Consider the following 26,372-nt stretch of genomic DNA (forward strand, 5'->3'; position numbering starts at 1 on the left):
ACTAGTTTCTGGCTGAAACTTCACCAAATCGGACAGAAAGGCTGCTCAGTGCTTCCCACTCCCACTGGTAAGCAAAGAAACTTCCCTCCTCCCTAATAAGGCAATGAATCAGTAACAGGAACTAAAAACAAAGCCCAGGGATCAGCAACTCTGAAACTGGACTACTCTAGTTCAGTAAGGCAGGAAAACAAGAGATTTTTTTGTTTTATTACAGAGACAAGGAAAAAACAGACAGTAAATGCTATAAATGCTGTAAATCGGCTAGCACTTTAGTGTGTAGCCTACAGAAACAATTTGCAACAATTAGTAACTTAAAGTGCAATAAACAGTGTAAAATGCAGAAATCACTTAAAGTAGCAGTAAAACAGGCGAAATGCAGTCGCTAGCTTAAATAACAGTGGGAAAGCCACAAAAAATACTTATATCTGGTAGAAAGTCACTCTTTTAGCTCTCTGCTGCTTGGATCACTCTGCAGGCCACCACGAGGATCTGTGCTGAGTTTGTACAAGCTGGAAAAACGCGTGTTTAGCGTGTTTTATAGCAGGGGGCTGAAAGGAGCTAGGAATTGGCCCAAAACGACCAATGGACTACTAGTTTCTGGCTGAAACTTCACCAAATCGGACAGAATGGCTGCTCAGTGCTTCCCACTCCCACTGGTAAGCAAAGAAACTTCCCTCCTCCCTTTGGTTGATCACCTAACAGCCATATAGCACCAAGAAGAAAGTACAGCAATGGTAACACTTCACCTACAGAGGGCATGTCAAATGATCACACAACTGCAACATAATGACCGTGGTATTATCTTTTGATGGGGAACCTCCCACTGATTTAAAATCAGGATGAACAATTGCTGAAATCAGTGAATGGGAGCCATTTTGTTATAATATTGTTACAAAACTCCTTCTTGGAGACATCTTTATCTTTGCAATGATACAGATTACACATCATTACTAGCCAGAAGTGATACTTTAACACCAAAAATATGAACCTTTCTCTTTCAGAAAAATCCTAAGAAACCATTCAATCTTGCACTAATGCAAGAACATGGCAGCCTACAGAACCATGATTTTTCTCTCTGCAGCACACTACCTTTGTATCACTGGTTCTATCCTACAGCACAGAAAATTTAAAAAAAACGATGAAAGAGAGCAGTAGTATGGTTGTATACCTACAAGAAAATAAGCTAGTCATATGTAAATTTCATTGGAACATTTAAAAAAATGCCCCCTTGATACGGATTGTTCTGAACATAAGTTTAAGATTATTACCTGCATTTAAAATACTGGACTCCTTCATATGTACCACTGTGTTTGCCTCTTTCGGGATTGTCCCACTCTACTCCAAGCCACAGCCCTTCAAAAGAAAAAAAAACATTTGACAAGGTTAATCAATACTGTCACAATCTTGACAGGAAAGATAAAAAAATATTGCTTGTAAGTGAAACACGGTAGATACCAGAACTCCGAAGAGGTGTATTGATGGTATTGATAACCGAGAAGGTAATGAAGATGCATTTAAGAAATTAAAAATACTTTTCATAACTTTAACAATTTTAAATATTTTAGCTCAAATTTCTTAATATTTCCTTTTCATAAGCCCAACTCATGAAAAACAGCAAGGAAACAGTTAAACACTAGCTTTATAGCAAGATATAACACTGTGTATTAACTACCTGCAAACCTCTAAAGAAGAATGACACAGAAGGAAATAGCTGCTGCCCGTGACATCTGCAACCTGGATTCAATCAGTGATCCTGGTGTTGGGGAACCAGCTTGGGGGGGTAATAAACAGCGACTGCCTTGTCTTTTCCAGACAAACAAGGGTCTCACCCAACCACTGAGCCATATTCCAGTGTGCTTAAAAGTAGATATATTAGGTAAGCTAAACAGTGAGAGCATGACTATTCTTTCAATGTCCTTGGATATCAGCCATTGGGAATAGGGGAGAAGAAAGAAGTATAATTAAATATGGGATGTGCCACTCAACTCTCATAATCAGTAGGGATAAATGGACAACATGGGTACATTTTTAATGCCATTCCCTACCCACTCCAGCTCTGGCTGAAAGTTTCTCACTTCTCCATTGTCCACCCTTATTAGACGACCCAATAGCCCTTTACCAGACAATCCTAGACATGTTCCTTTGTCAGGTGCACCTCCGGTCTTCTCAGGGAGTCAATAGCTTTGTAATGAAATTCTCAGAGACAGGGAGCAAGATCCATCAGGAAAAGTGGACAGCTGTGTGCCAAGACCCACCATGACGTGGAGCCAGTCAGTTACCCTACCTGGATGACTGAAGTGCACTTACATAAATGCGTTCAATTTGCTCATCTATCTACTCAGCACTGGAAGTTGTGCCGCTCTTTTTAGATAACTGATGCGGGAATCTCCTGGTTTACACCAGAGTTCACACTGACAGCGATCTTTCTCTAACTCTCCTTTGGGACAGGAGAGTTAGCCCATGGCTGGCTTTTCCTAGTCTCCCTAACCTCGGCTGATCCCCTCCAACAGCTTGAGTCTATTCTCGAATTCGGGTTACTGGTATCACAGATGGATACCTTGCTACTGCACCAATGGGTCATGCTGACATGGGGAAATTTATAAAAAAAAATACAATCTTCAAAATATATCTTGTCAGAATAAGCATTGGACTATTAGGAAGCTTAAAAAAAATAGTGTTGTTACAGGAGCAACCATTTGAATTGCTGGGACTAGCTACAGCAAATCCCAAAATGTGGAGGCTGAATGGCGGAAAGAACGGACTTACACAGACTAACTCTGAGATGCCATTTCACAGAATATTCCCTTTTCTCTGAGGTAGTGTGATCTATGAGTTGGCATGTATAAGTTCGGGGGGGGGGGGGTAATTTTTCTAGATTTGCTATTGCCTTGTGTTTTTGTTTTTTTTTCCCAACTTGTTGGCACTCAGCATTTTGACTGCCGACATTTCAATAGGCAGCCATTACAAGGCTATTTATGCCAAACTAAACACGCAATGCTGTTTATGCCAAACTAAATATACAATCACATCTATGACTTGCAATATTTTTGCCCTCAGATTTTCAATATATTAATCCTTCCTCATGAACAAAAGAAATTAAAATTGTAAAGGCTTGCTCCAAAGATGTTTTGCACAGTGAAAATTTCAAGGGCAACTACTATACTGCCAGAAACCTTTCATTACCTTTCAGTTTCTTCATTTCCATTTTAATGCTACAGATAATGTAGGTCCAACTATCCTTTTTTTCCAATTCATATCTAACTTTTTTCTGAAGTGAGTTTGTCTTGGCCTGCATGACATAAGGCAAACGCTCTCCTTCTGTAGTTTTCACAGTAAGCCACTGCTCACAATTTTACATCATCAGTGTCTCTCACTGACATTAGTAAAGTATTACAAAGCACAGATGCAGCTAAAGTTAAGTTATTTTCCAAAGAGTTAGCTGTTGGAGACATTTTTATATGAAGAGCAGGTATCAATTATACTGCAACACAACATAAACCAGCAATTACTCTAACTTTTGACCACTGAAGTGTTGCTGTTACAGGAACAGAGTGAATACTGAACATCACATTTCTCCTTTAAAAAGTATTTTTTTTTTTTTGCAAAGGTGGCAACCTCACAGCACACCTCAAACTTATTCCTGCCAACTCCAAAATTGACATACCTCAAAGAAAGGGGAATATTCTGAGAAATGGAAATCTTAGATTTAGTGCGTGTGTGTGTGTGTGTGTGTGTGTGTGTGTGTGTGTGTGTCTGGATTTTTGATCATTTGTGTGACAACATTTCTGGATTCGGCAATCCAAATCACAACATTTTAAATGATTACTAAATTAAGGACAGTACGGAATATTTGTAGTTGTCTGAGGATGCCATACCAAGTCTATCAAATGTTACTGCAGGTCCTATACTAAGGAAAGCAACTAAACCAGACACTTAAGATCATGTGGAAGATAACATGTACGTAGCTTTGAATACCGAATGAAAACTTACACTGTAGCTGCTTTCTGGAATTAGACTTAAATGGACTGTAAAAGGCTTGTTAGCAGCAAACAGCACACAAATCAGAATGTCATTAAAAACACTATTACCAGAGATAGTCTAAGAAACCAATAACTCACATTACTGTTGTTAAAAGAAAGGGGCGGCCACGGTGGTGCAGTGGCTAGCACGGTCACCTCACAGCAAGAGGTTCTCCGGTTCTATCCTCGGCTGGGGTGCCTTCTGTGTGGAGTCTGCATGTCCTCCCTGTGGTCGTGTGGGTTTCCGCCGGGTGCTCCAGTTTCCTCCCACATCCCATAGACATGCTGCAGGTGGATTGGACACTCTAAATTGGCCCTAGGTGTGAGTGCGTGTGTTTATGCCTTCTGTGGAAGGTTAGGCGCCGGGCTGGCAACTCGACACTGTAAAACTCCACTGCCAATCATGAGCGGACAGGTGATCCGCTGTGGCGACCCCTAACCGGGAAAAGCCGAAAGAAGAAGAAGAAGACTGTTGTTAAAAGAAAATATAGAAATAAACCACCAACTTTACTCTGTCTGTTCTATCTTATACCAAAAAGCTCATGTAAGCAAGACAAACAGAAAAACATAAATGAAAAAAAGCTCATAAACAAAAAAACTTTTATCAATTAATCTAAAACCCTGTATCACACAGTTAATAAAAACATTTATTTAAATATGGGACAGTGGAAATCAATGTCTTTAAATACTCAATCAAAAGTAATATGACACCATCCACCAATCATATGAAGAAATCATCTCAGATTACCTGCATTAACAGCACAGAAAACATACACAAATATATCCACTAAAATTAAAATCAACAGCCAAAGACACCTTGACAAATATGCATTAGTAACTTAAATGCATACAAACAATGCCTTTGTAAAACGTCTGTCCATTTCTTCTGGCTTTAAGCACAGGCTTAATGCTGATATTTTTGTTCAGTCCTTATGTACTAGTTGCACTCAAGTCATGTTATACCACTCCACTCCAGTTTTATCTGTGAAAGCATCAAGATCACATTGCCTTTCACCTGATGTCAGACTTCAGACACAATAAACAAAAACACTTAATGGTATGCCAGTATAATGTATACACTATTCCTTGAAAATAATTATACTACGTATCCTTTTACTCTCTGTCACAAAGTTGATTTTACCAGTTATATAAACAGAATGAACAAACCGAATGAACAAACTACACAGAGATGCATACTGCCTCTACAACAAGCCATATCAATGATCATTCAACAGTAATTATGTAACTACTCAGCTTTCACACATAGGTTCATAGGTAGGTACTAGGCTATTGGCCCTAGGGCCTATATAAGCCTAGCCAAACGGTACCCTGGTTTTTGCCATCCAAAAAAATTATTTTCCTGTGCCCCCTGTCAAGCAGAGCCACAGAAGTGATCCCCGGGGTGAATTTCCTATCTCCCATCCAATCATCAAGATTTTTCTTGAAGAGTGCTAATGAGGAGCTTTGTTTGATATAGATAGGTAGTTTGTTCCAGAGTATGGGAAGTCTCTGGGACAGGAATCTATCCCTCCAGCATGTTCTGTTTATTGTGGTGACAAGGTTTAGGTCCCTAGAGCATGTAGCTCGGAGGGATTGGGATTTCTTTACGTAGAGCATGTCCAACAGCTCTGGGTTTGACATAGCTTTGTATGTTATGCAGAGATCGCCTCTGAGTAGGCAATAAAGCTAGAGTTTTTTTTTGAGACGGTCTGCGTAGGGCATCTGTTTGAGGCCGGTAATCCTCTTTGTGAGGTATTTCTGTGGCCTTTCCAGTTGTTGTAGATGTCTTGTGAGGTACATACCAAAAGGGGCGTTGTACTCTATAATGGGTCTAATGAGTGATGAGTAGAGGGGAACAATGACCTCTTTTTTCCTGGATGAGAAACCTTTTGTAATGAGGTGTGCCACGTAGAAGGATTTCTTGACTACTGTGGCGATGTGATTATCAAAGGAGAGACTACTGTCCACCTGTGTCCCAAGGTCTCTTATCACACTTTCAGTGTTAAGTAGACTACCTCCTATGCAGTAGTTCATGGGTACAGAGTTTTTACCAAAAGGGATGACAATGCACTTTTTGGCATTGAGCTTGAGGCCATGGCTTTGACACCAGGCATCTGTCTCAGTGAGGCCCTTTTGTAGGATGTCCACATCGCTAGGAGTTTTGATTATGGCTCCTAGTTTGCAGTCATCTGTGAACTTTGTTAGCCAAAGACCTTCTATGTTAGCCTGTACTTCAGAGAAGTAGATACCAAACAGGAGAGGACCTAGGACTGAACCCTGTGGTACTCCACTTGTCACTGGTCTGAAGTTGGATTTAGAGTCTGCTACTTTCACAGTGTGGGTTCTGTCAGTCAGCCACTTGGCAACCCATCTTGTGACACAGGGATTTATACCTAGTTTATTGAGTTTGTCTATAATTCCTGAGTGGGGGATGGTGTTGAAAGCCTTGGCGAGATCTAGATAGGCTGTGTGAACCACCTTACCCTCATGTACGGCTTTGGTGACCACGTCAAAGAAGTCTATAGGTGGCTCCCCAAAATAATATAGTCATATTCTGTACACTCCTGATGCCTCATTGAGAAGAAAATGAAAAAAAAAAATATTGGCCACAGTAACATATATAACATTTTTTGTTCTCCGACAAATACATTGTCTACGGACAAGCCATATCAGTGATTTGACAGTGAACATTTAACTGCCCTGTGATTCCAAACACAGCTTACCTTCTCACCTCTACCCCAAAAGGAAAGATCATCTCTCAGTCTGTTCTTATGGTACTGTCACACCCCACGTGAACCCAGTCTAATTACTGTCTCAGGAGCTTGGAATTACAATCAGGGGAGCATGGGGATACCCATCTTGTGGGAAGACAGAGTGAAGCACGTGTAATACTGGTGAATGGACGAGGCAAAGTAGGTGCTCTAGGGGGTGGGTTTCAACCCAATATACCACTGTATTACAGTAGATGCAAGCATGGGTGAGAGTACACACACACACACAAAATCAAAATTTAAGATTATATACTTTAGCATTTTGCCAAAAAATCTGTCTACAGAAGCTGGATGCAGAGGCAATCCAGAAACAAAGGGAAGTCAGGATAAACAGCACCCATTGTAGAGGGCTTTTCATGGAGCAACTGACTTGGACAGTCAATATAGAGTACATCAAAATGTGAAGGCCTTCTGCAGTACACATCTTTCAAGAAGACCAAACAATAAAAATGTAAGCCTCCCTGGGAGGTCAATAGGAAAATTGAAAGGCAAAAATATGTAAGGATAAGTCTTTAATCAACAAAATATGTACAATACTAGCCATTGAAAATGTAAGCAGATGAACAAGTAGCTGTGCTACAAGTGTATACAATGGAGATATTTTTGAAGCAAGCATTGGAAGCACCCACTTTCCTAATGGAGTAGTCCTTGACAGTGATATTTTCAAGTAGGAAGTCAGTCACCTGAAAGCAAAAGACACTGCAGTCAGCAGTTCACTTTCTAAAGGGTTTGCTTAACCACTCACTACACATTGTGGGTTCTGATCTCATGACCTGAGTTTGGGAGGGTGGCCTAATGGCTAAGGTGTTTGCCTTACAATCACAAGGTACAGGGTTTGAGTCTCACAAGGGATAATTGGCTAGGCTTAAAATGACTCGCATGGGCAGTTAGCCTAGTACTAATCTATGAACCTACGAACCTTTAATCATAGTCTGGCTTTGGAATGGTGCCCATTCCTATCATGATATTAAAAACCAAAAGACTTGAAGAAATTAAACCATAAGAAGAAGAAGAAAGAAACAAACTGTTTCATCTTCTTAATCTTATGCACCTTGTATACATAAAAAGTGGGGTAGCATGCATATCCAAGAAATGGCGGGTTCTTTCCTCTATGGAGTCTGCCTCCAGACAGAAAAAGTAACAGTTTAAGTTACACTTATACATAACAAGATGCCTGAATTCCTCACTGCTGCAGTTGTGTTTAGGCTACATGGGTTGTTTCTCTGTACAGAAAACACCACCTGGCTAGCTTCACGAAGCCCTGGCTCTCCCCATACCTTCACTTCGACTGCTGATTGGCTAGTTACAAGGAGGAAAATCAGCTGTCATAAAGTGAAGATTTCTTCAGGGCTTTCTTGCCTATACAGAGAAAGAGAATGCAAAACCTAACAATCCTGAACAAAAAAAAAAAAAAAAAAACAACAAGGAAGGAAAGTATAAATGCAAATAACCTCATTTCATATCCTAGCTACAACTATATACAAGAGTAGGGGGTAGAGAGTGGGTGTGGCCATTGCTGCAGTGAGTAACTGAAACATCTACTGTTATGTACAAGTCCAACTTACACAATTAAACTATAGCCATCATTCTCACTGTTGCAATAGACTTTTGGCGATATGGGTTGATTACCATGGTCTATCCAACCTGGGAGGAAAAAGGATACAGATTCAGGAGCCCCTGGAGAACAGTCCTAGCAAAGTTCACCCTAGACCAAGAAAAGGGGTCCAGTGTATAATGGTTTTGTAAAAGCTAGTACTGAGGACCATGTAGCTGCCTGTAGAATGTTTCTAGAGTCCACCTCTTTGCAGTATGCTATCATAGAAGACAAGGCTCTAGGAGAATGTACCCTGATACTGGCTGGAATATATCTGATGTGGTGGAAATACAAAAAGCAATAGCTGAGAACCACCTATGTTTAGACACAGGATGTCCATTTATGTTACTTGATAAAAAAAAAATATAGCTGATGAGCTTTTCTAAAGGTTAGTACCCACACTGTCTATGCCTCTCCAGTATACAGAATCCTTTGTCCTTGTTTTTTAGGTTCCAAGTAGAAAACTGGGAGTCTGATGCCTTTATTCAAACTCTGAAACCACTTTGAACACAAAGAAGGATTTGCTATTACTGTGACCTGTGGAATATGAGGCAAGGTTCACCCACCATGACAGCTTGCAACTCAGAAAGTCTTCTTGTTGATGTTGGAGTAATGGTGAGTAAACTTTTCCAAGTCAGGAACCTTAAACAGCTTGATGGGCAGGTTCAAAAGCTGACACAGTCAACACTTCCAGCACAAAGTTGAGATCTACAGGAAGAGCTACTTGTTTGTAAAGGGGGGGGGGGTCTTAGGTGTTAAACTCCTTTAAGAAACAGTTTTACTGAAAAGAGAGGAGAAAGAGGATTCATGGGCAGACATACTGAAAGGGTCACAACATGAACCTTTATAGAGGCATTGAAAAGGCCAAAGGAAAACAAATCACACCTATTTGAGCACTAGTGGTATAAAATCCCTGATGGGTCACTGGTTATTGGCTAGGCACCAACTAGAAAATTGTTTCCACTTACCAATACAGGATTTTCTAGTAACCAGTTTTCTTGCCTACTTTACTAACCGCTGCACATCCTCATGAAATAAGTGCCGAAAAGGTATAACAGAATTATCTAGGCAATCAGATGAAGTTGACTGTGAATGGAAGTATCAAACTCCAACTGTCTTGTGTGAGTAGATCTAATCTGTTGATTAAGACTGGGGAGTATCAAACTCCAACTGTCTTGTATGAGTACATCCAATATGTGAGGAACCTCATGGCAGTTGCGATTGCCCAATTCCATAAGAACGGAGAACCAATGTTGCCTAGGCTAAAATGGAGTAACCACAATGATTTTTGGCGAGTCATTCTTTATCTATAGACTTACCCTGTATATCAGTGGAAAAGGAGAAATTATAAAAGAACACTCCCATCCAAGGGAATAAAAACGTATCCCATTTTCTAGGCTTGCTTGCAAGTAGTCTTGGTGCATAATTTATTTAGCTGTCTGTTTTGAAAGGAGACAAACAGATCTGATGTGTTCCCCACAAATGGATCAGTTCCTGGAAGACTAATTGTTCAATTTTTATTCATGACGGTCTGCCCTGACTCTGCTCAGCTTGCCTGACACTGTTTTGCTCTGATGGAACATAATGCTTGGAGGAATAAGGAATGCTGTAGAGCTACCTCCTAAGCCATCATATCCAGCCTGCACAAAGGGTGCGACCATGTACTTCCCTACTTACTTATGTACCACATGATTCTGGCATTGTCTGAAATATATTCTAGAGTTCCTGGTGAATATAAGTGATGAAGCAATTTAAAGCATGTATCACAGCCAATGTCTCCTTTATACTGATGTGCTTTGGTCTGTCTGAAAGACTCCACAGGCTATGCATCTTTAGTCCCATGGAAACAGCTCCCCAAGCAATATTTGAAATGTCTGTGGTGAGAGATTGGTTTGGAATTTGGGAACAGTAAGGCAGACCTGGGTTTACTGAATTTATTGTCTCTATCAAAGCAGTTCATTTTTTATAAAGCCCAAATCAGAATTTGATGTTCCAGAGAATGTAAATGAAGGATGGGTCCATTTGTTTTTTTTTTTTTTTTTTTTTTTTTTGTTTAAGAAATCATTGCATCTTTCTCATGTGTAACTTTGATAGGGGAATCAAGATGAAACACAGAAGCCATGAACCCTAGGATCCTGAGAAATTCTCTTGCAGAAATCCAAGACTAATTGGAGAAGCTCAAGAAACATTCCAGATAAAAAATCCACCTTTCTCTTGCATAAGAAAGTTCTTTTGAAGAGAGATACCAGAAGGCAGTTGAGGAAACACAATCGTGACAGACATGGTCAAGGAGGATTTTGAGACACTTTTCCGGAAAGCCCAGATTGGTCAAGAGGTATAACATAGGTTAATGACTCTTGATAGCTGGATAAAGACTCTGCAAAGATAAACAAGTCATCTAAATAGGGAAAATTGGAATGCCATGCAGTCTACAATGAGTTATTACTGAGGCTAGACATTTTGTGAATACCTTTGGAGCTGTATATAATCCAAAGAGCAATATAGAGATCTGATATGTGACCCAAAAACAAATATTTAAAATTTTCTGAATTTGTAGCTATAGGAATGTGATAATAAGCATCTTTTAAGTCCAGTGTTATGTAACTTAAGAGAGGAATGAGTGGTAACATTCTGTAAGGTCAACATTTTGAATTTTGGTACTTTCACATACAGATTTAGCAATGAAAGATACAGTACTGGTCTCCTAAATGCCACTTTTCTTGGTACCAGGAACATTCTGGAATAGAAGCATTTGCCGCTTTGACTTGCAGACACTGGTTCTATGATTCCTTGGATGTGTAAACAGTGAAGAACCTCAGGAAATATTCTGTATGGTTTAGTGTAGGGTGGGGGGAGAATTCCAGTGAAATCATTTTTTTAATCTAGTGCAGTCTATAACCCTCCTGCAATGCTTTTCTCACTCAAGAGTCTAAGACAATTTTAGCTAAAGGGGATGTTGAGGACCAGCTTCTAGGGCAGGTTTGTGAATATAATGGCTGAGGGAGGGAAGAATGCTGCCACAGTCATTCTGTATAGTATGTATGTCCCTTCTTCTGAAAGGACCCTTTTTCTCATTATTTCTCTCTCTGGCCATTTCTTTTTAGTTTTGTGTTTGTCAGAATATGACTGTTTTTTACTTATTCAGCTTTTTAGTGAAAGAATAAATGTTTGTATTGGAGGCATGAAAAACCTTAGAAACTCCCTGAATTGATTTCCCTCTCTAATCAAATTATTTGAGAACATGAGTAGCAGAAGAGCAAAATAATACCTGCTTGTCTAAAGCAGAATTCAAAATTTCAAACGTTACTGATCAGCAAACTTTTGGTTGGGTACACAAGCACATCTTCTCAACTCTGTAACAGTAGTAGTGGCCAGAGACACAGTAGCTGTACAATCATAACTGGGACAAGGTAGAAAGTATTCGACTCAGAAAAGAACTTTCTCTTATAACTGTGAATTCTGAAAGCTAAAATGAAAAAAAAAACATTCCCATACCTAGGCAGTCCAAGACCTGTCTTTCTTGTCACCAGGATGAGGGTTAGTGTCCAGGATCAACCTATCGCCAGCAGGCAAAGCAGTGCATAAGGCTGCTGGATCTGATCCAAGGTGACAGAAAAGATAGGTATTAGTCTGAGGAACTTTATATATTTATCTGCTTTTTTAGGGGGTGACAGCTGGGTATCAGGATGACTACAAGCAGCATTCAACACATCCTTCAGCCATGGCAGTACAGGAAGGATGAGAGATGAATGAGGAATATCCATTTGTAACACAACAGAATAGCTCCTCACTTCAGGGAGAACATCTACTTGTAACCATAAAAACACCTCATTCATCCTGGTTAATATACATATATACATACATACAAATATTTCAAGCACTGGCATTAATACCCTTCTAGACTGCCAACACACCAAAACAGTTGTTCCCAGAAGTGTCCAGGCTGTTCTTAAATATCTAATCTAGTGTTTGCTTTAATGTAATTTAGTAGTCTATTCCATGTATCAGCTGACAGAATCTTCTACATAGGTTGTCTGATGATTTTCTATTACTTTTTGATAACCCCAAACATTCCCAGATGCAGCTATCCCTAAATGCACTACATACCAGAATTTGGTCTCCTCTTAAATATCTATATGAAACACTGTACAAATTCAAATAGTTTTTTATAATAACTTAAATGTTCACATCCATGGATGCCCTTGGTATATTTCCTAACTCTTTCCAGTTTACTCATGCTTGTTTTCTTATAAGGTTTCCATGTTATTCCATACTCAAGTTTGGGTCTGAGAACACTTCAAGAATGACTTCATCATTTCTAATTTCCTAGACTTTATAAATCTTTTTTTACACAACCTATAGTTCAATAACTATCAAGAATGATTTCATCATTTCTAATTTCCTAGACTTTATAAATCTTTTTTTATACAATCTATAGTTCAATACTTATCAGTTGATGTGATTAGAAAAACTCATAGCTGGATCTACTCATATACCCAGGTCCTTAAATGAATCTGCAGTTTCAATCACTGCGTGCTGTATTAAATATCCACTTTTCAATGTATGTCTCCCAAATCCCATATGCTTAATTTACATATTCCATCATCAAACCCCTTGTTCCTCAATTTCTACATTGGGTTAGGGCGTCATGTTAACTGTCGCCATCTCTCTTGACTGACTGCCACACTCCTGCCTTCTTCGACACTCATGCCAGTCGCAGATCTTCTCTTATACAATCCATCTACCTCTTTGCTAGATGCCTTCATTTCCTATTACCTTCTTCCTGTTTTTCTCACATCTTCTTCACCAGATTGTCTTCTGTTTTTCTGCACATGTGCCTGAACCACTGTAATCTAGTCTCTCTGATATTTTCTGTAGTGGGAGCAATTATGTCCTCATTTCTTCACCTGTCTCACATTGTGCATCCTACCACCCTTCTTAGGCATTTCATTTCCATCTTCTCTAGCCTTCTCATCTGCTCTGTCTTTACTGCCCAGGTTTCTGTACCATACAGTAGGACTAGTCGCACCACTGTCTTGTACACCTTACTTTTCAGCTTCTTTGGCATTCTTCTGTCCTATACTACACCTGACACACTATGCCATTTGGCTGCAGCCCCTCTCATTCTAGCTTTGACCTTTAATTCAGACTTCCCTTCTCCTCAACCATCCCCCTCCCAGATACTTGAAGCTATTAAACTGCTCCACTATTTTCCCTTCTATCTCAATTCTCAGCTTCTGATTTCCCCAATTTGCTGCCATTACCACTGCCTTATATATACTTAGTTTCATCCCACATGCCTGTTATATCTATAGTCCATCACCAGTATGAACAGTGGTGGGCTTAGAGCTGAACCTTGTTTTACACCCATTCCCACAGAGAACCCCTCTGTAAGACAGAATACTGTTTGTACTTGAGTCATTGGGCCCTTGTACATAACCTGAACTAATTCTGCCAATGTTTCTTGGACTTAGTCAACATGACCAAATCACCTAGAGCCTAGCCCTGCCATGGCACATGGTCTGTGATCCATGCTCTGTCTGGAGGATACTGCACACCACAGCAGATGCTTAAAGTGGTTGGTCTATACAACTCTTCCCCCTAAAGGGCATCAGACAGAGTCTGTGCCACTGCCCACAGCTCCATTCAGTGGTGAGTTTGAGATGGAAACACTCAGCATGTTTTTCAGAAGTGGGAGGAACCCCACAAAGACACAGGTAGAACATGCAAATTCCAAACAGGTACTGGTTGGAGGTCAGGTTCAAATCTTGTACCCCATGCATGGGAGGTGAAAAACTAACTATTATGGCAACTTTTTTAATGTATTTACCAGCATATTATTCTCCTATGAACAAATAGTAAATTTAGTCAATTTCTTTTGCACACATGCTCTGTATTACATTTAATCAGTTTAGCCAGTTTCAAGCCATCTGCATATAGACTGTAGAACACCTCAGATGAAAAAGGTAAATCTGAAATATACAGTCTAAACAAGTATGGGTCTAGGACAGAGACCTTTGGGATACCCCGCCTGTAACCAAGAATTTCAGCTGTCCAGTTGCTGTATGATACTTGCCATGTCCTACTTGTAAGCCATGCAGCTGTCCATCTTATCAAGAGTACATTGATACCTAGTTGTTCTAATTTATTGATCAGTGTTTCATGTATGAACCTATTAAATACTGAAGTTAAATATATATATATATATATATATATATATATAAATTACATCTCAGCATAGATTTTCATTCATAGCCACTATATTGTTAGAGAACATCATGTTACAGGTAATAATATATCTCTTTTTAACATATGCATGCTGATATATGGATTCAAATACCAGCCTTTCCGGTTATGACAATAATTTATCCAATACTACCTTATCCATTATTTTTCAACAACTTGAAAGTAGACTTAAGGGTTCGTATAACACTGGATTTGTCCTATTCCCCTTTCTGTGAAAGATTAATAAGCAAATGTCTCCAATCTTGAAGTGTTCTCAGGTCATTACTATTAATTCCATCTCCTCCCTGTGATTTGTTTGGATTCAGTTTGCATAACTCTTTTTCAACATTATCTAATCTGATTTTAGTATCTGAAGTTACCTGGATGTCATAGGACAATTTAGCACTCCCTTTGTGGAGCCAACCTAATACAAATCACAAAACCAGGGCACAAATAGCAGAGGTCCAAATAATCGAGACTGTGGAGTGCTTTCATCACAAAGACTTCATCAGATGTTATGCTTTCCACTGTCAAGCCTTCCTTTTAAATATACCAACCCCTCCCTAATTAATGTTTATTAACCGATTAAGTATTTAATGAAACAGAGTAAAATAATAACGCATGCGTAAAACCTTCAAACAGGTATATGTGACAGTAAAAAAATGTTAAACATAAATAAAACCAAAAAAACATTACAAACATTGTACATGAAAAAATGTCTATAAAAACATGTATAAAGGACGGGTGTATTAAAATACACTAGGTAGCTGAAAAAAATGCTGGATAGCTAAAAAAAAAAAAATGACAAGACAAGCTAATATAACCTTGACTGCCATCTAACCAAAAAATGAATGCTAAAAAATCTTTACAACTAAGCAGCTCTCATCCTGAGAACTGGTACAATGGAAATGTGTTCGGTCAACCCAGGGGTTCTGTTAGCCTCCAAAACCAACTGCCAGTAAAGTTCCCTAACCTCATTCTGATTTTCCCATGCTCCCCCCTGGGGTCCTGTTCTACTTTCTCCAAGACAAAACAACTCCCAACTAGCATTCTGACAAGTAAGAGAATGTTTATAAAGGGCATTCTTAATGTCCTGCTTCCTAATCTCATTGAGGTGTTCGTATATTCTCCTTTTGAGCTTGCGAATAGTTTTACCTACATAAAATGTCCCGCAAACTTTGCAGGTAGCGAGGTAAATTTTTCCCACAGTATCACAATTGGAAAATGTAGTAGCCTCAATGGTTTTGTTTCTACTTGAAATGTTAACAGAGTCCTGGTTGATAATATAGGAGCACTGCGAACAAGTCCCACATTTGAAAGTACCAGTTCTTTTCATGCTGACCTGAACTTTTTTGTTCTCTAGTATGTCTTGAATTCCTACCTTTCCTGTAGGTGAACTAAAGTGGTGTTTTAAAAATAACTTCTAAATCAGAGTAACACTCAAATTTCTACCAGTTTCTAAAAATTATGTCCCTAATAGTACTAGCATCAGAACTGTAGTTCATAACAAAATTCCCCCTTTGACCCATAAGGTCATCAGTAGCAACCTGTGTATGGTTAGTATTTGGGATATCCTCACTGGCCTTCCCTAAAATAGGTCCAAATTTATTGGACCTACAGTGTTGCACTTCTTTCATCACATCATCTATTAAATCAGGGGGGTATTTTCTTGCTAGGAACATTTCTCTTAGTTTGTAACACTATCTCAAAATCCGTATTGTCAGAGGTCATCCTGGAACAACGTATAAACTGGCCCTTTGGCATACTCCTTTTTGTCTATAAGGATGTGAGCTAGAAAATTAAAGGTAGGAGTTAGAGAAATTGTCCTTATGGTGTATGGTGGCTTTAAATTTCTTCTCCCCTTCAACCTTTTGTATGATCACATCCAAATAGTGCATTTCCTTGTAGGAAATGCAATGAGTAAATTTCAAAAATTCTGTGGTCTGGTTGAGAACAAATAAATTCATTCAACTTGCCCTCCTTTCCTATCCAGAAAATATAAATGTCACCCAGGTAACGCCTGTAATATTTCCAAAATCTGGCATACTCTGAGGAAAATACAAATTTCCCACACTGACAAAACAATGTTGGCATAGGTGGGGGTGCAACATGCCCCCATGGCTACTCCCTGTGTCTGCTTATAAAACTCACCCTCAAAAAAGACGAAATTATACTTTAATACCAAATCCATCAAGTCAGTACAAACCAAAGTATTGTGTAAATCTCCATGATGATTCAAGGCTTCCTTAAACCACTCCATTCCTAATCGGTGGAGTATAACGTTGAACAAGTCTTGTATGTCCAAGGTTACAAATATGAGTGAGTCATCATACAGATCATCTGTTACACTCCTCAAAAAGTCCCAAGAATCCTTAAGTATCCCTCCCAATGTTGGTCCAAATGTTTTTCAACTTAAGGTCCAAAAATTTGGCCAAAGGGTAAGTTTTAGAATCTGTAGCAGCCACAATCGGCCTAAGAGGGGGATTATTAGGATCCTTGTGGACTTCAGGGATCCCAAACATGGAGGGTATTTTCGGTCTGTCCATGAACAAGTATCCCCAAGTGTCCTGATTTATCAGATTCTCGTCCAACATTTCTTTTAAAATGAAATCTATTTTTCTATAAGCTAAATTTATTTAGTTCCTGGAAACTTGTGTGTACCTATTACTGTCGTTCAAGATGTCCAACATCTTGCCAGAGTACACTATACTGTCCATGAACACTACCCCGCCAGTTTTGTCAGTTATTTGTAACTTCTAACCCACTTAACTCCCATTCAACCATACACAACAACAGATATGAGGAAGAATTTTATACACCGCACCCATATGACCCTTTAGGGTACCCAGAATTAAAGAGATCCAAGAGGTTAAGGCAAAAGACACCTGTACAATATTACCAAGGGGGAGTCCCAAATCATAAGAGGTATTAAACAGGGGGGACATTTGTGAAACCAACAGATTTAATACATCCATAGAATGTATACAATTGGAAGGATGTAGGTACACTTGGAAGGACTTTAGTATTTTTAACTACAGTAAGTTAGAAGTTACAGATAAGCACTTTGATCTATTTATCAAAGGGTTTAAATTTCTACCCAGTTGTAGAAGTCAAATTTCCAGCATTCTGATTGACCTCAAGATGGTTTTGAGGAAGAAACATTTTGAAATCATGGCCCAGTTCACCCCTCCAGTGATATTAAAAAGAAAAGTATTATCAACCCCCCCCCCCTTTACACCCCCAACTCAAGAATTTTGAGAACCAACTGGAAGTTGAAATAAAGGAGTGTTTAAACAACAAAAGAGTACACTTCAATTTAACCAAAGAGGAAAATGAATTGTTGAAAGAAATCAGGGACAACAAGCATGTTAGAATTATGCAACCTGACAAAGGGGGAGGGGTAGTGTTCATGGACAGTATAGTGTACTCTGACAAGATGTTGGACATATTGAACGACAGTAATCGTACACACAAGTTTCCAGGAATTAAATAAATTTAGTTTATAGAAAAATAAATTTCATTTTAAAAGAAATGTTGGATGAGAATCTGATAAATCAGGACACTTATGGATACTTGTTCATGGACAGACCGAAAATACCCTTCATTTTTGGGATCCCTAAAGTCCACAAGGATCTTAATAACCCCCCTCTTAGGCCGATTGTGGCCACTACGGGTTCTAAAACTTACCCTTTGGCCACATTTTTGGACCTTAAGTTGATAAACATTTGGACCAACATGGGGGGATAAATTAAGGATTATTGGGACTTTCTGAGGAGTGTAACAGATGATCTGTATGATGACTCCCTCATATTTGTAACCTTGGACATACAAGACTTGTTCAACATCATACCCCACCGATTAGGAATGGAGTGGTTTGAGGAAGCCTTGAATCATCATGTTGATTCACACAATACTTTGGTTTGTATTGTCTTGATGGATTTAGTATTAAACTATAATTTCCTCTTTTTTGAGGGTGAGTTTTATAAGCGGACACAGGGAGTGGCCATGGGGGTGTGTTGCGCCCCCACCTATGCCAACATTGTTTTGTCAGTGTGGGAAGACAAATTTGTATTTTCCTCAGAGTATGACAGATTTTGGAAATATTACAGGCGTTACCTGGATGACATTTGTATTTTCTGGATGGGAACGGAGAGCAAGTTGAATGAATTTATTTGTTATCTCAACCAGACCACAGAATTTTTTGAAATTTACTCATTGCATTTCCTACAAGGAAATGCACTATTTGGATGTGACCATACAAAAGATTGAAGGGGAGAGGAAATTTAAATCCATCATACACAGTAAGGACACTTTCTCAAACTCCTACCTTTACTTTTCTAGCTCACATCCTTAGACAAAAAAGGAGTATTCCAAACGGCCAGTTTATACATTGTTCCAGGATGACCTCTGACAATACGGATTGTGAGATAGAAAGTTACAAACTAAGAGAAATGTTCCTAGCAAGAAAATACCCCCCTGATTTAATAGATGATGTGATGAAAGAAATGCTACACTGTAGGTCCAATAAATCTGGACCTATTTTAGGGAAGGCCAGTGAGGATATCCCAAATACTAACCATACACAGGTTGCTACTGATGACCTTATGGGTCAAAGGGGGAATTTTGTTATGAACTACAGTTCTGATGCTAGTACTATTAGGGACATAATTTTTAGAAACTGGCAGAAATTTGAGCGTTACTCTGATTTAGAAGTTATTTTTAAAACACCACTTCAGTTCACCTACAGGAAAGGTAGTAATTTAAAAGACATACTAGAGAACAAAAAAGTTCGGGTCAGCATGAAAAGAACTAGTACTTTCAAATGTGGGACTTGTTCCCAGTGCTCCTATATTATCAACCAGGACTCTGTTAACATTTCAAGTAGAGACAGAACCATTGAGGCTACTACATTTTCCAATTGTGATACTGTGGGAGTAATTTACCTCGCTACCTGCAAAGTTTGCTGGGCATTTTATGTAGGTAAAACTATTTGCAAGTTCAAAAGGAGAATATAAGAACACCTCAATGAGATTAGGAAGCAGGACATTAAGAATGCCCTTTATAAACATTCGCTTACTTGTCAGAATGCTAGTTGGAGTTTTTTTGTCTTGGAGAAAGTAGAACAGGACCCTAGGGGGGAGCATGGGAAAATCAGATTGAGGTTAGGGAACTTTACTGTCCAACAGAACCCCTGGGTTGAATGAACACATTTCCACTGTACCAGTTCTCAGGATGAGAGCTGCTAAGTTGTAAAGATTTTTTGGCATTCATTTTTTGGTTAGATGGCAGTCAAGGTTATATTAGCTTGTCTTGTCATTTTTTTAGCTATCCAGTATTTTTTCAGCTACCTAGTGTATTTTAATACACCTGTCCTTTATACATGTTTTTATAGACGTTTTTTCATGTACAATTTTGTAATGTTTTTTGGTGTTATGTTTAACATTTCTTTCTGTCGCTTATACCTGTTTGAAGGTTTTACAGATGCTTTCTTATTTTATTCTGTTTCTTTAAATACTTAATTGGTTATTAAACATTAATTAAGGAGGGGTTGGTATATTTAAAAGGAAGGCTTGACAGTGGAAAGCATAACATCTGATGAAGTCTTTGTGATGAAAACGCTTGACTTTTGGAGCGCGCTTATGTTTATAGTCTACGTCTGATCCACAGTTTCAATTATTTGGACCTCTGCTGTTTGTGCCCTGGTTTTGTGATTTGGTTTCTGGTACTGGTGGGTAGTTACCTCCTTGTTGTCGATTACTAGTTTGTAAAAATATCTATAATATGTTCTGTCTGAGAATAAATTCTAGAATCTACACACAGCTTTATCAATTTGTATGTCTTTACTCTTTCCACATCTTAAGCAGGTATAAAATGGTTTCCTATTATGCACAATATCTTTTCTTCAAAATTTTCTATATTTTGTCAAACACTATGCTTACTTTCTTTGTCCAGCTTGTTTATTTTGTCAAAGTTGTAGTTTGACCTCTTTTCCATTTCTTATATTTTTTCTCATCTTAATCAAGTATCTTTTTCTTACACAAATATATCCTGACGTTGTGTGCCTAGATCATGATGTCAAACATTTTCTCTTGCAAAACATTCCACATTCCTCCTGCAGTTTTTCCAGTGAACACATTACTCCAAGCAGTCTTACAAAGTGACTGCTTTGCTTTCTTAAAATCTGTTACTAATCTGTACATTGGTTTTGATTTCAGTTTGGCAGAAGTATCTAGCAACAAATTAACTTTAATAACACCACAATCACTGCACATCAAACAGTGGTAAAACTTGACTTGAAGTAACAATAACTTCTTTAGGAGAGCAAACAATGTCTAGTATGTTTTGTTCCCTGGTAGTTTTTTTCTTACAATCTGAAGCAATTGTTGTTCCTGAACATACATTGTGAATAATTTCCTTACTATTGTTGTTGAATCAATATTATTCCAGCCTGTTTCTGGTAAATTTAAGTCTCTGGCCAATATTACTCTTCTCTCCTGTGTTTCAAGTAAGAAATGTATGAAGTCCTCTAGGTCATCAGCACTTGACTTTGGTGGTCTGTACACTCCAACAACCGCTATACATTCCAGGGTTGTCTTTATTGTCACAGTTGCACATTATATAGTATTGTTATCAATGAACATGCAATAATCACAGGCATCATAACAACTGTTAATCCCCATCATAACATCTCCACCTAATTTATTATTAGAATGTCTGTTACAGTAAAAACATTTATACCCTGAAAGAACTGGTTTCCAGTTATTGTCCTTTAACCATGTTTCAAAACAGTAACATCAATTTTGAGGGAATGTAGCAAATTTTCCAGTAAACAACTTTATTATTATTGCTCCTAGCACTAATAACCATTAGAGATGCATCAAATGGTGCTATCTGTGAGCTGTTAAATTTTCAGCCTGGCAAAAATCCTGCCTTTTGTTTGCCAACTATTGCAAAACATCTGCTGCAAAATTTCTCTTCCCCGATCTTGACAAGTGCATGCCATCCTGTCTGAAAACACGTGTGCCAAAAACAAGGCTCGGATGCTGTACACATTTCTATTGTTTAAAACAGGACATTTTTTTTCATATAGGTACTCACCCCCAAAATATTTTTATTCATGTTAACATGATTCTCCTTTCTATATGTAATTTGTGAAAAATACATCCTAACACCTCTACAAGCTATGCAATCTAACAGGGCTTTAAGTTCCCTACAAACAGTTATAGAGTCCTTGGGGATGAGATCATTTGTACAGACATGAATACAATCAGATCCATACTTCCTTACTTTAAAGTGTTCTAAGGCCTGTCTCACATTCTCTATTTTTGCTTCTGGCAAGCATAACACTGTTCAATGTTCATTATCATCTCTGCAAATGTAAATGTAAGTTCCTCTAATAATTGAATCTCCAATTACAAGAATACATTTTCTGACCAGATCTGAAAAATCTTCAACTTCTACTTCAGTAATATCTGCTCTAGTAATTGTTACAAAGGAATGATCTTCATCACCATTAGTCATAATGACCCCAAAGTTTTCATTGCTTATTACATTTGGAAGCATACAGTTCTCATCCAGGTAGCTTGATTTGTACATCCACAGCTTGAGCCATGTTATCAATATCTTTTTCCTCTTTTTTCTTACAGTAATGTTCTTCAGTCCTTCCATGCTCAATTTTGATTTCTTCCTTTTCACCCATCCCTTGCCTCTTTTTTCTAACTTCTCTTTTGGAAAATTGTCTGCAGACTGAAGTTTTTCTGCTAGAAAAATTTTATCACTCCCTGTAATCTGTGTGTTACATAATAAAACAGTGTCCTTTTTAGTATGTGTCCTCTTTGCTTTACAGACATTTATTTTTTTCATCTCTCTTTTTGTTGTGAACTTATTTATTTACTTTTGTTTACCGGGATAACCCGACTGAGTGAGAGGCTATTTTCAGAGCAGCCCTGGGAAGTAAAGCTCCAGAAAAAAATTACAAAATTAAAAAAAAAAATTAAGAGACACAAAATATACACATGATAAATGAACAATGACTCACAGAAATTAGATCTATTACAGAATATTACATGTTGTACATAAACATCATATAAGAAGAGAATCCTTAACTCAGTCTACAGAATTGTAAGTAAATATACAGACTGCAGTTAGGGGGAGGCATGACTTGAAAGTTGAACACATAACTAGAGAACTGTGGATATAGGGAGGTTGACAGAAAAGTAGAGAAGGGGAAGGAGGAGCGAGTGAATAAAGAGGGGAGAAGGGAGAAAATTTCAGGAGAGAGGGAGGAAGATGGATGAATTTGAGGTCAATAGGTTAGGGGACAGAGGAGAGTGGAGGAGGGAGAAAGAATATCAGGAGACAGGGAGAAAGATGGATGAATTTTAGGTAAATAGGTGAGGGGACAGAGGGAGTTAGTATATACTAGAAGGAGTCTAGTAAAGAAGAGAAGTTAGAAGGATAATTGTGGAGAATAGGGGAGAGGATAAGAGATGAAGTAATAAGTACAAAAGTTAAAAATGCATATGGTGAATATGGGCTGAGAGGAGAGTAGCTTGTGTTGGTGGACAAAGGAAAGTTTTTTTTTAGCCGGGACTGGTACATGAGCAGAGCAAATTATTACCGAGGAAGTCTTTTAGGAGTTTTTTTTTTCCTCAAATATTTTTTTTTATTTTCAATTAAAATAACATTTACATAATATTTTTAAATATAAATTTTAAACAACTATATACAATATTTACAATAGCCTGACTTTCAGTTATATACACTGTATGTTATTAAATACAGAATTAACAGATCAGTTATCAGAGATACAATATTTATTATTGCAGAGTGTCCAACAAAGATATAACTTTCTTCCAAGGATTATTTACCAATGGCCTGGGATAGATTCGTAGTTCTTTGATTTTTATTTCCATCGATGCAGTTGTCTTCAGTAAAGTGTAGAATTCTTCCAAGGTCGGGAGTGTATCTGAATTCCACCTTCTGGTTACGCATTTCCTAGATATAGAAAGTATTGTCCATAACAAATACATATTTGTCTTATTCAGGTAGGGACCTTCATTTACATTTAGTATAATCAATACTTTAGTTAAGGTAATGGATTCATTAAATAAAGCTTGTAAAAAATGATAGAGTCCATTCCAAAATGATTTAATTTTATTACATTCATAAAAAAATATGAATCCAGTCTGCTTTATTTGACTTTTCACACCTCAAGCAAAAACTACTTGTAGTAGTACTTATCTTTTTAATTCTATCTTGTGTTAAAAATGCTCTATGCAAGTATTTCCAGTTAAATATTTTCCAGTACTGTGTGTTAGAGGTGTAATTAACTGATAGTAAGATGTCAGTTTTTTAATTTCTTCTGTTAACTGCAATGACTGGCCTTGTGTCAAGAACTGCCAGTATGATGGTTTGGGAATTGTTTTATATGTTATTAACTCTTTATATAGATTTGAAATGAAAGTTTTCTTTTCACAACTATTATATATAAATTCATACAGAAAACTTATTAGATTTGGAATATCTTTAAATGAGGAATTATTAATTAATCTGCATAAATCTTGAGTGTACATTAGAATGCTTTGTAAGGTTAACCAGTCCTGTGTTGGAATATTGTAAGCAGTTTTTATCACATGTATATCTGAAACATTTAATTTATTTACACATTGAAACCAGCATAAGAATCCATTTTGTTCCCAGGAGGTTATTGTTTCCCTACATATTTTGTGAGGAAAGTTCTTAGTGATGTTAAATGAGGTTAAAAGGTCAAACCAAAGTTTTAGATCTATATTTGCATTGATAAGTTTCCTAAAGGAATTGCTGTAATGATTAATCAGTGTTGTTTTACAAGGTTTTGTTATATTATATTGTATACTTATGCATAGTATGTACCAGGGTTTGTTTGATTTGTCTACTATTAAATTTTTTTAACAGATTAAATTCATTTGTTAATATAGCCATTGTTAATTCTTTCCAGTTGGCAAAATAATTTGGGTTTATCCAGTCTACTGTAGTTTTAAGCACATATGCTTTTATATATGTTTCTATTTCTGGGCAGTTCAATCCTCCTTGTTTCCAGGGTCTAATGTGAGGAGTTAGAGCTACTCTATTCTTTTTGGAATACCATAAAAATTTTATTAAACATGAATTTCTTTAAGAATGCATCTTTCAGGAATTAAGTGTATTACTAATGCTACATATAGTATTTTTGACAATAAGACCATTTTTATTAATTGCAATCTGTCTTCAAAAGTTAATATAATTTTGTTCCACTTTTCTATATATATTTTTACTGTTTCAATAATGTTTTTATAATTTATTAATATTGTTTCGTTTATATTTTTGCATAACACTATTTCTAAATAATTTAGCGCAAGTTCTTGTTTTCCTATGATGGATTTATATGTAACTTGCAGTATTTTTTTCTTATTTAAAAACAGAAATTTTGATTTTGATCTATTAAAGTGTAGACCTGAAATCTTATATAATTTCTCCATTACTTCTTCTAGCTCTCCTAATGACTCTTTGGAGTTTGATAGGGTTAATAAAATATCATCAGCAAAAAGCATTATTTTAGATATGTACTGGTCATAGACTTCTATTCCTTTTATTCTTGGATTATTGCATATTATTTCTACAAGTATTTCTATAGCCAAAGCAAATAAAATAGGAGAAAGGAGGCATCCTTGTTTAGTACCTTTTGTTATATGGATAGATTCTGAGGTGAAATGACCTAATTTAATGTAGGCTAAGTTATTAATATATATGTTTTTTAGTAATAAGATGAAGGGAGGAGGAAAGTCAAATAATGCTAAAGTTTTAAATATATATTCCCAGTTGAGAGAATCAAAGGCTTTTTCTATGTCTAATCCAATTACATGTGTTTCTCTGTCTTCTTTATTCACATAATCTATAAGAGTAAGTATCCTTTTAATATTATTATGTGTGTGTCTGTTATATAAAAATCCACTTTGATCATTATTGTCATTGAAAGTGGGATTTTCATTCTGTTAGCTAGGATTGACATGAATATTTTGTAATTATTCAGTAATGATACAGGTCTGTATGAGGTGCAAAGGTCTGATGGTTTATTATCTTTTAGAATTGGTGTTATGAGAGAATATTTCCACGAGGGTGGTATTTTTGCTTCTGCTTGGACCTCTAGCAAAGTTTTTAGAGTTGTACATTTCCGTAATTATATCAATTATCCCTGGAGCTTTGTTAGATTTACTTTCTTTTATCTTGTCAACAATCTATTTGTACAATATAGGTTTTTGTAGGTCCAGTTTTAAGTTTTCTGGAATTTTTTTTATATTGATAAGGTTTGTATCTAAGTTTATTTGGTTGGTATCTAAATCTTCTTTTTTGAAGTGTTCCATTATGCTTCAAGGATGTCTCCTATATCTGATACTTTTTCCCTTTCTTTTCATGATATATATACTACCAATGTTATTTGCTTTAGATTGTATTTTAATTCTTGTAGATAAGTTATGTAGATATCTGGGGGAGGTGGCTAATGAGTTTATTTTTAATTTTTCCAAGGCTCGATAAGTTGTGTGTGTTAGAATTTCATTATATTTTTTATTTAATTCCTTTACTTCTTTTTTGACTTCTGGAAAAATTCTGATTTTTTTTAGATTTTGCTGTCAAGAGTCTGGTTTGCAAGTCTAATGATTAATTTTCCCACTCTCTAACTTTGTTTCTGTATCAGCTAAGGGTCTTACCAAATAAATACGCTTTTAATGAGTCCCAAACCATGAC

The 26,372-nt window shown here is 37.3% G+C and overlaps 1 protein-coding gene across 3 annotated transcripts in view; it reads right to left on the bottom strand.

Moving 5' to 3' along the window:
* TBCE (tubulin folding cofactor E) overlaps positions 1-26,372 on the bottom strand; it is a 1,152,174-nt gene that overhangs the window by 1,034,558 nt on the left and 91,244 nt on the right. For all 3 annotated transcript variants that reach the window (XM_044075916.1, XM_044075896.1, XM_044075906.1), the window contains exon 3: positions 1,269-1,353. In XM_044075916.1, the coding sequence (XP_043931851.1) occupies positions 1,269-1,353 (85 nt within the window). The remainder of the gene's footprint in view (positions 1-1,268; positions 1,354-26,372) is intronic.

The sequence above is a fragment of the Protopterus annectens genome, chromosome 1.part1 (assembly GCF_019279795.1).
Source record: "Protopterus annectens isolate FY-2018-M chromosome 1.part1, PAN1.0, whole genome shotgun sequence".
Classification (NCBI taxonomy): Eukaryota; Metazoa; Chordata; order Ceratodontiformes; family Protopteridae; genus Protopterus; species Protopterus annectens.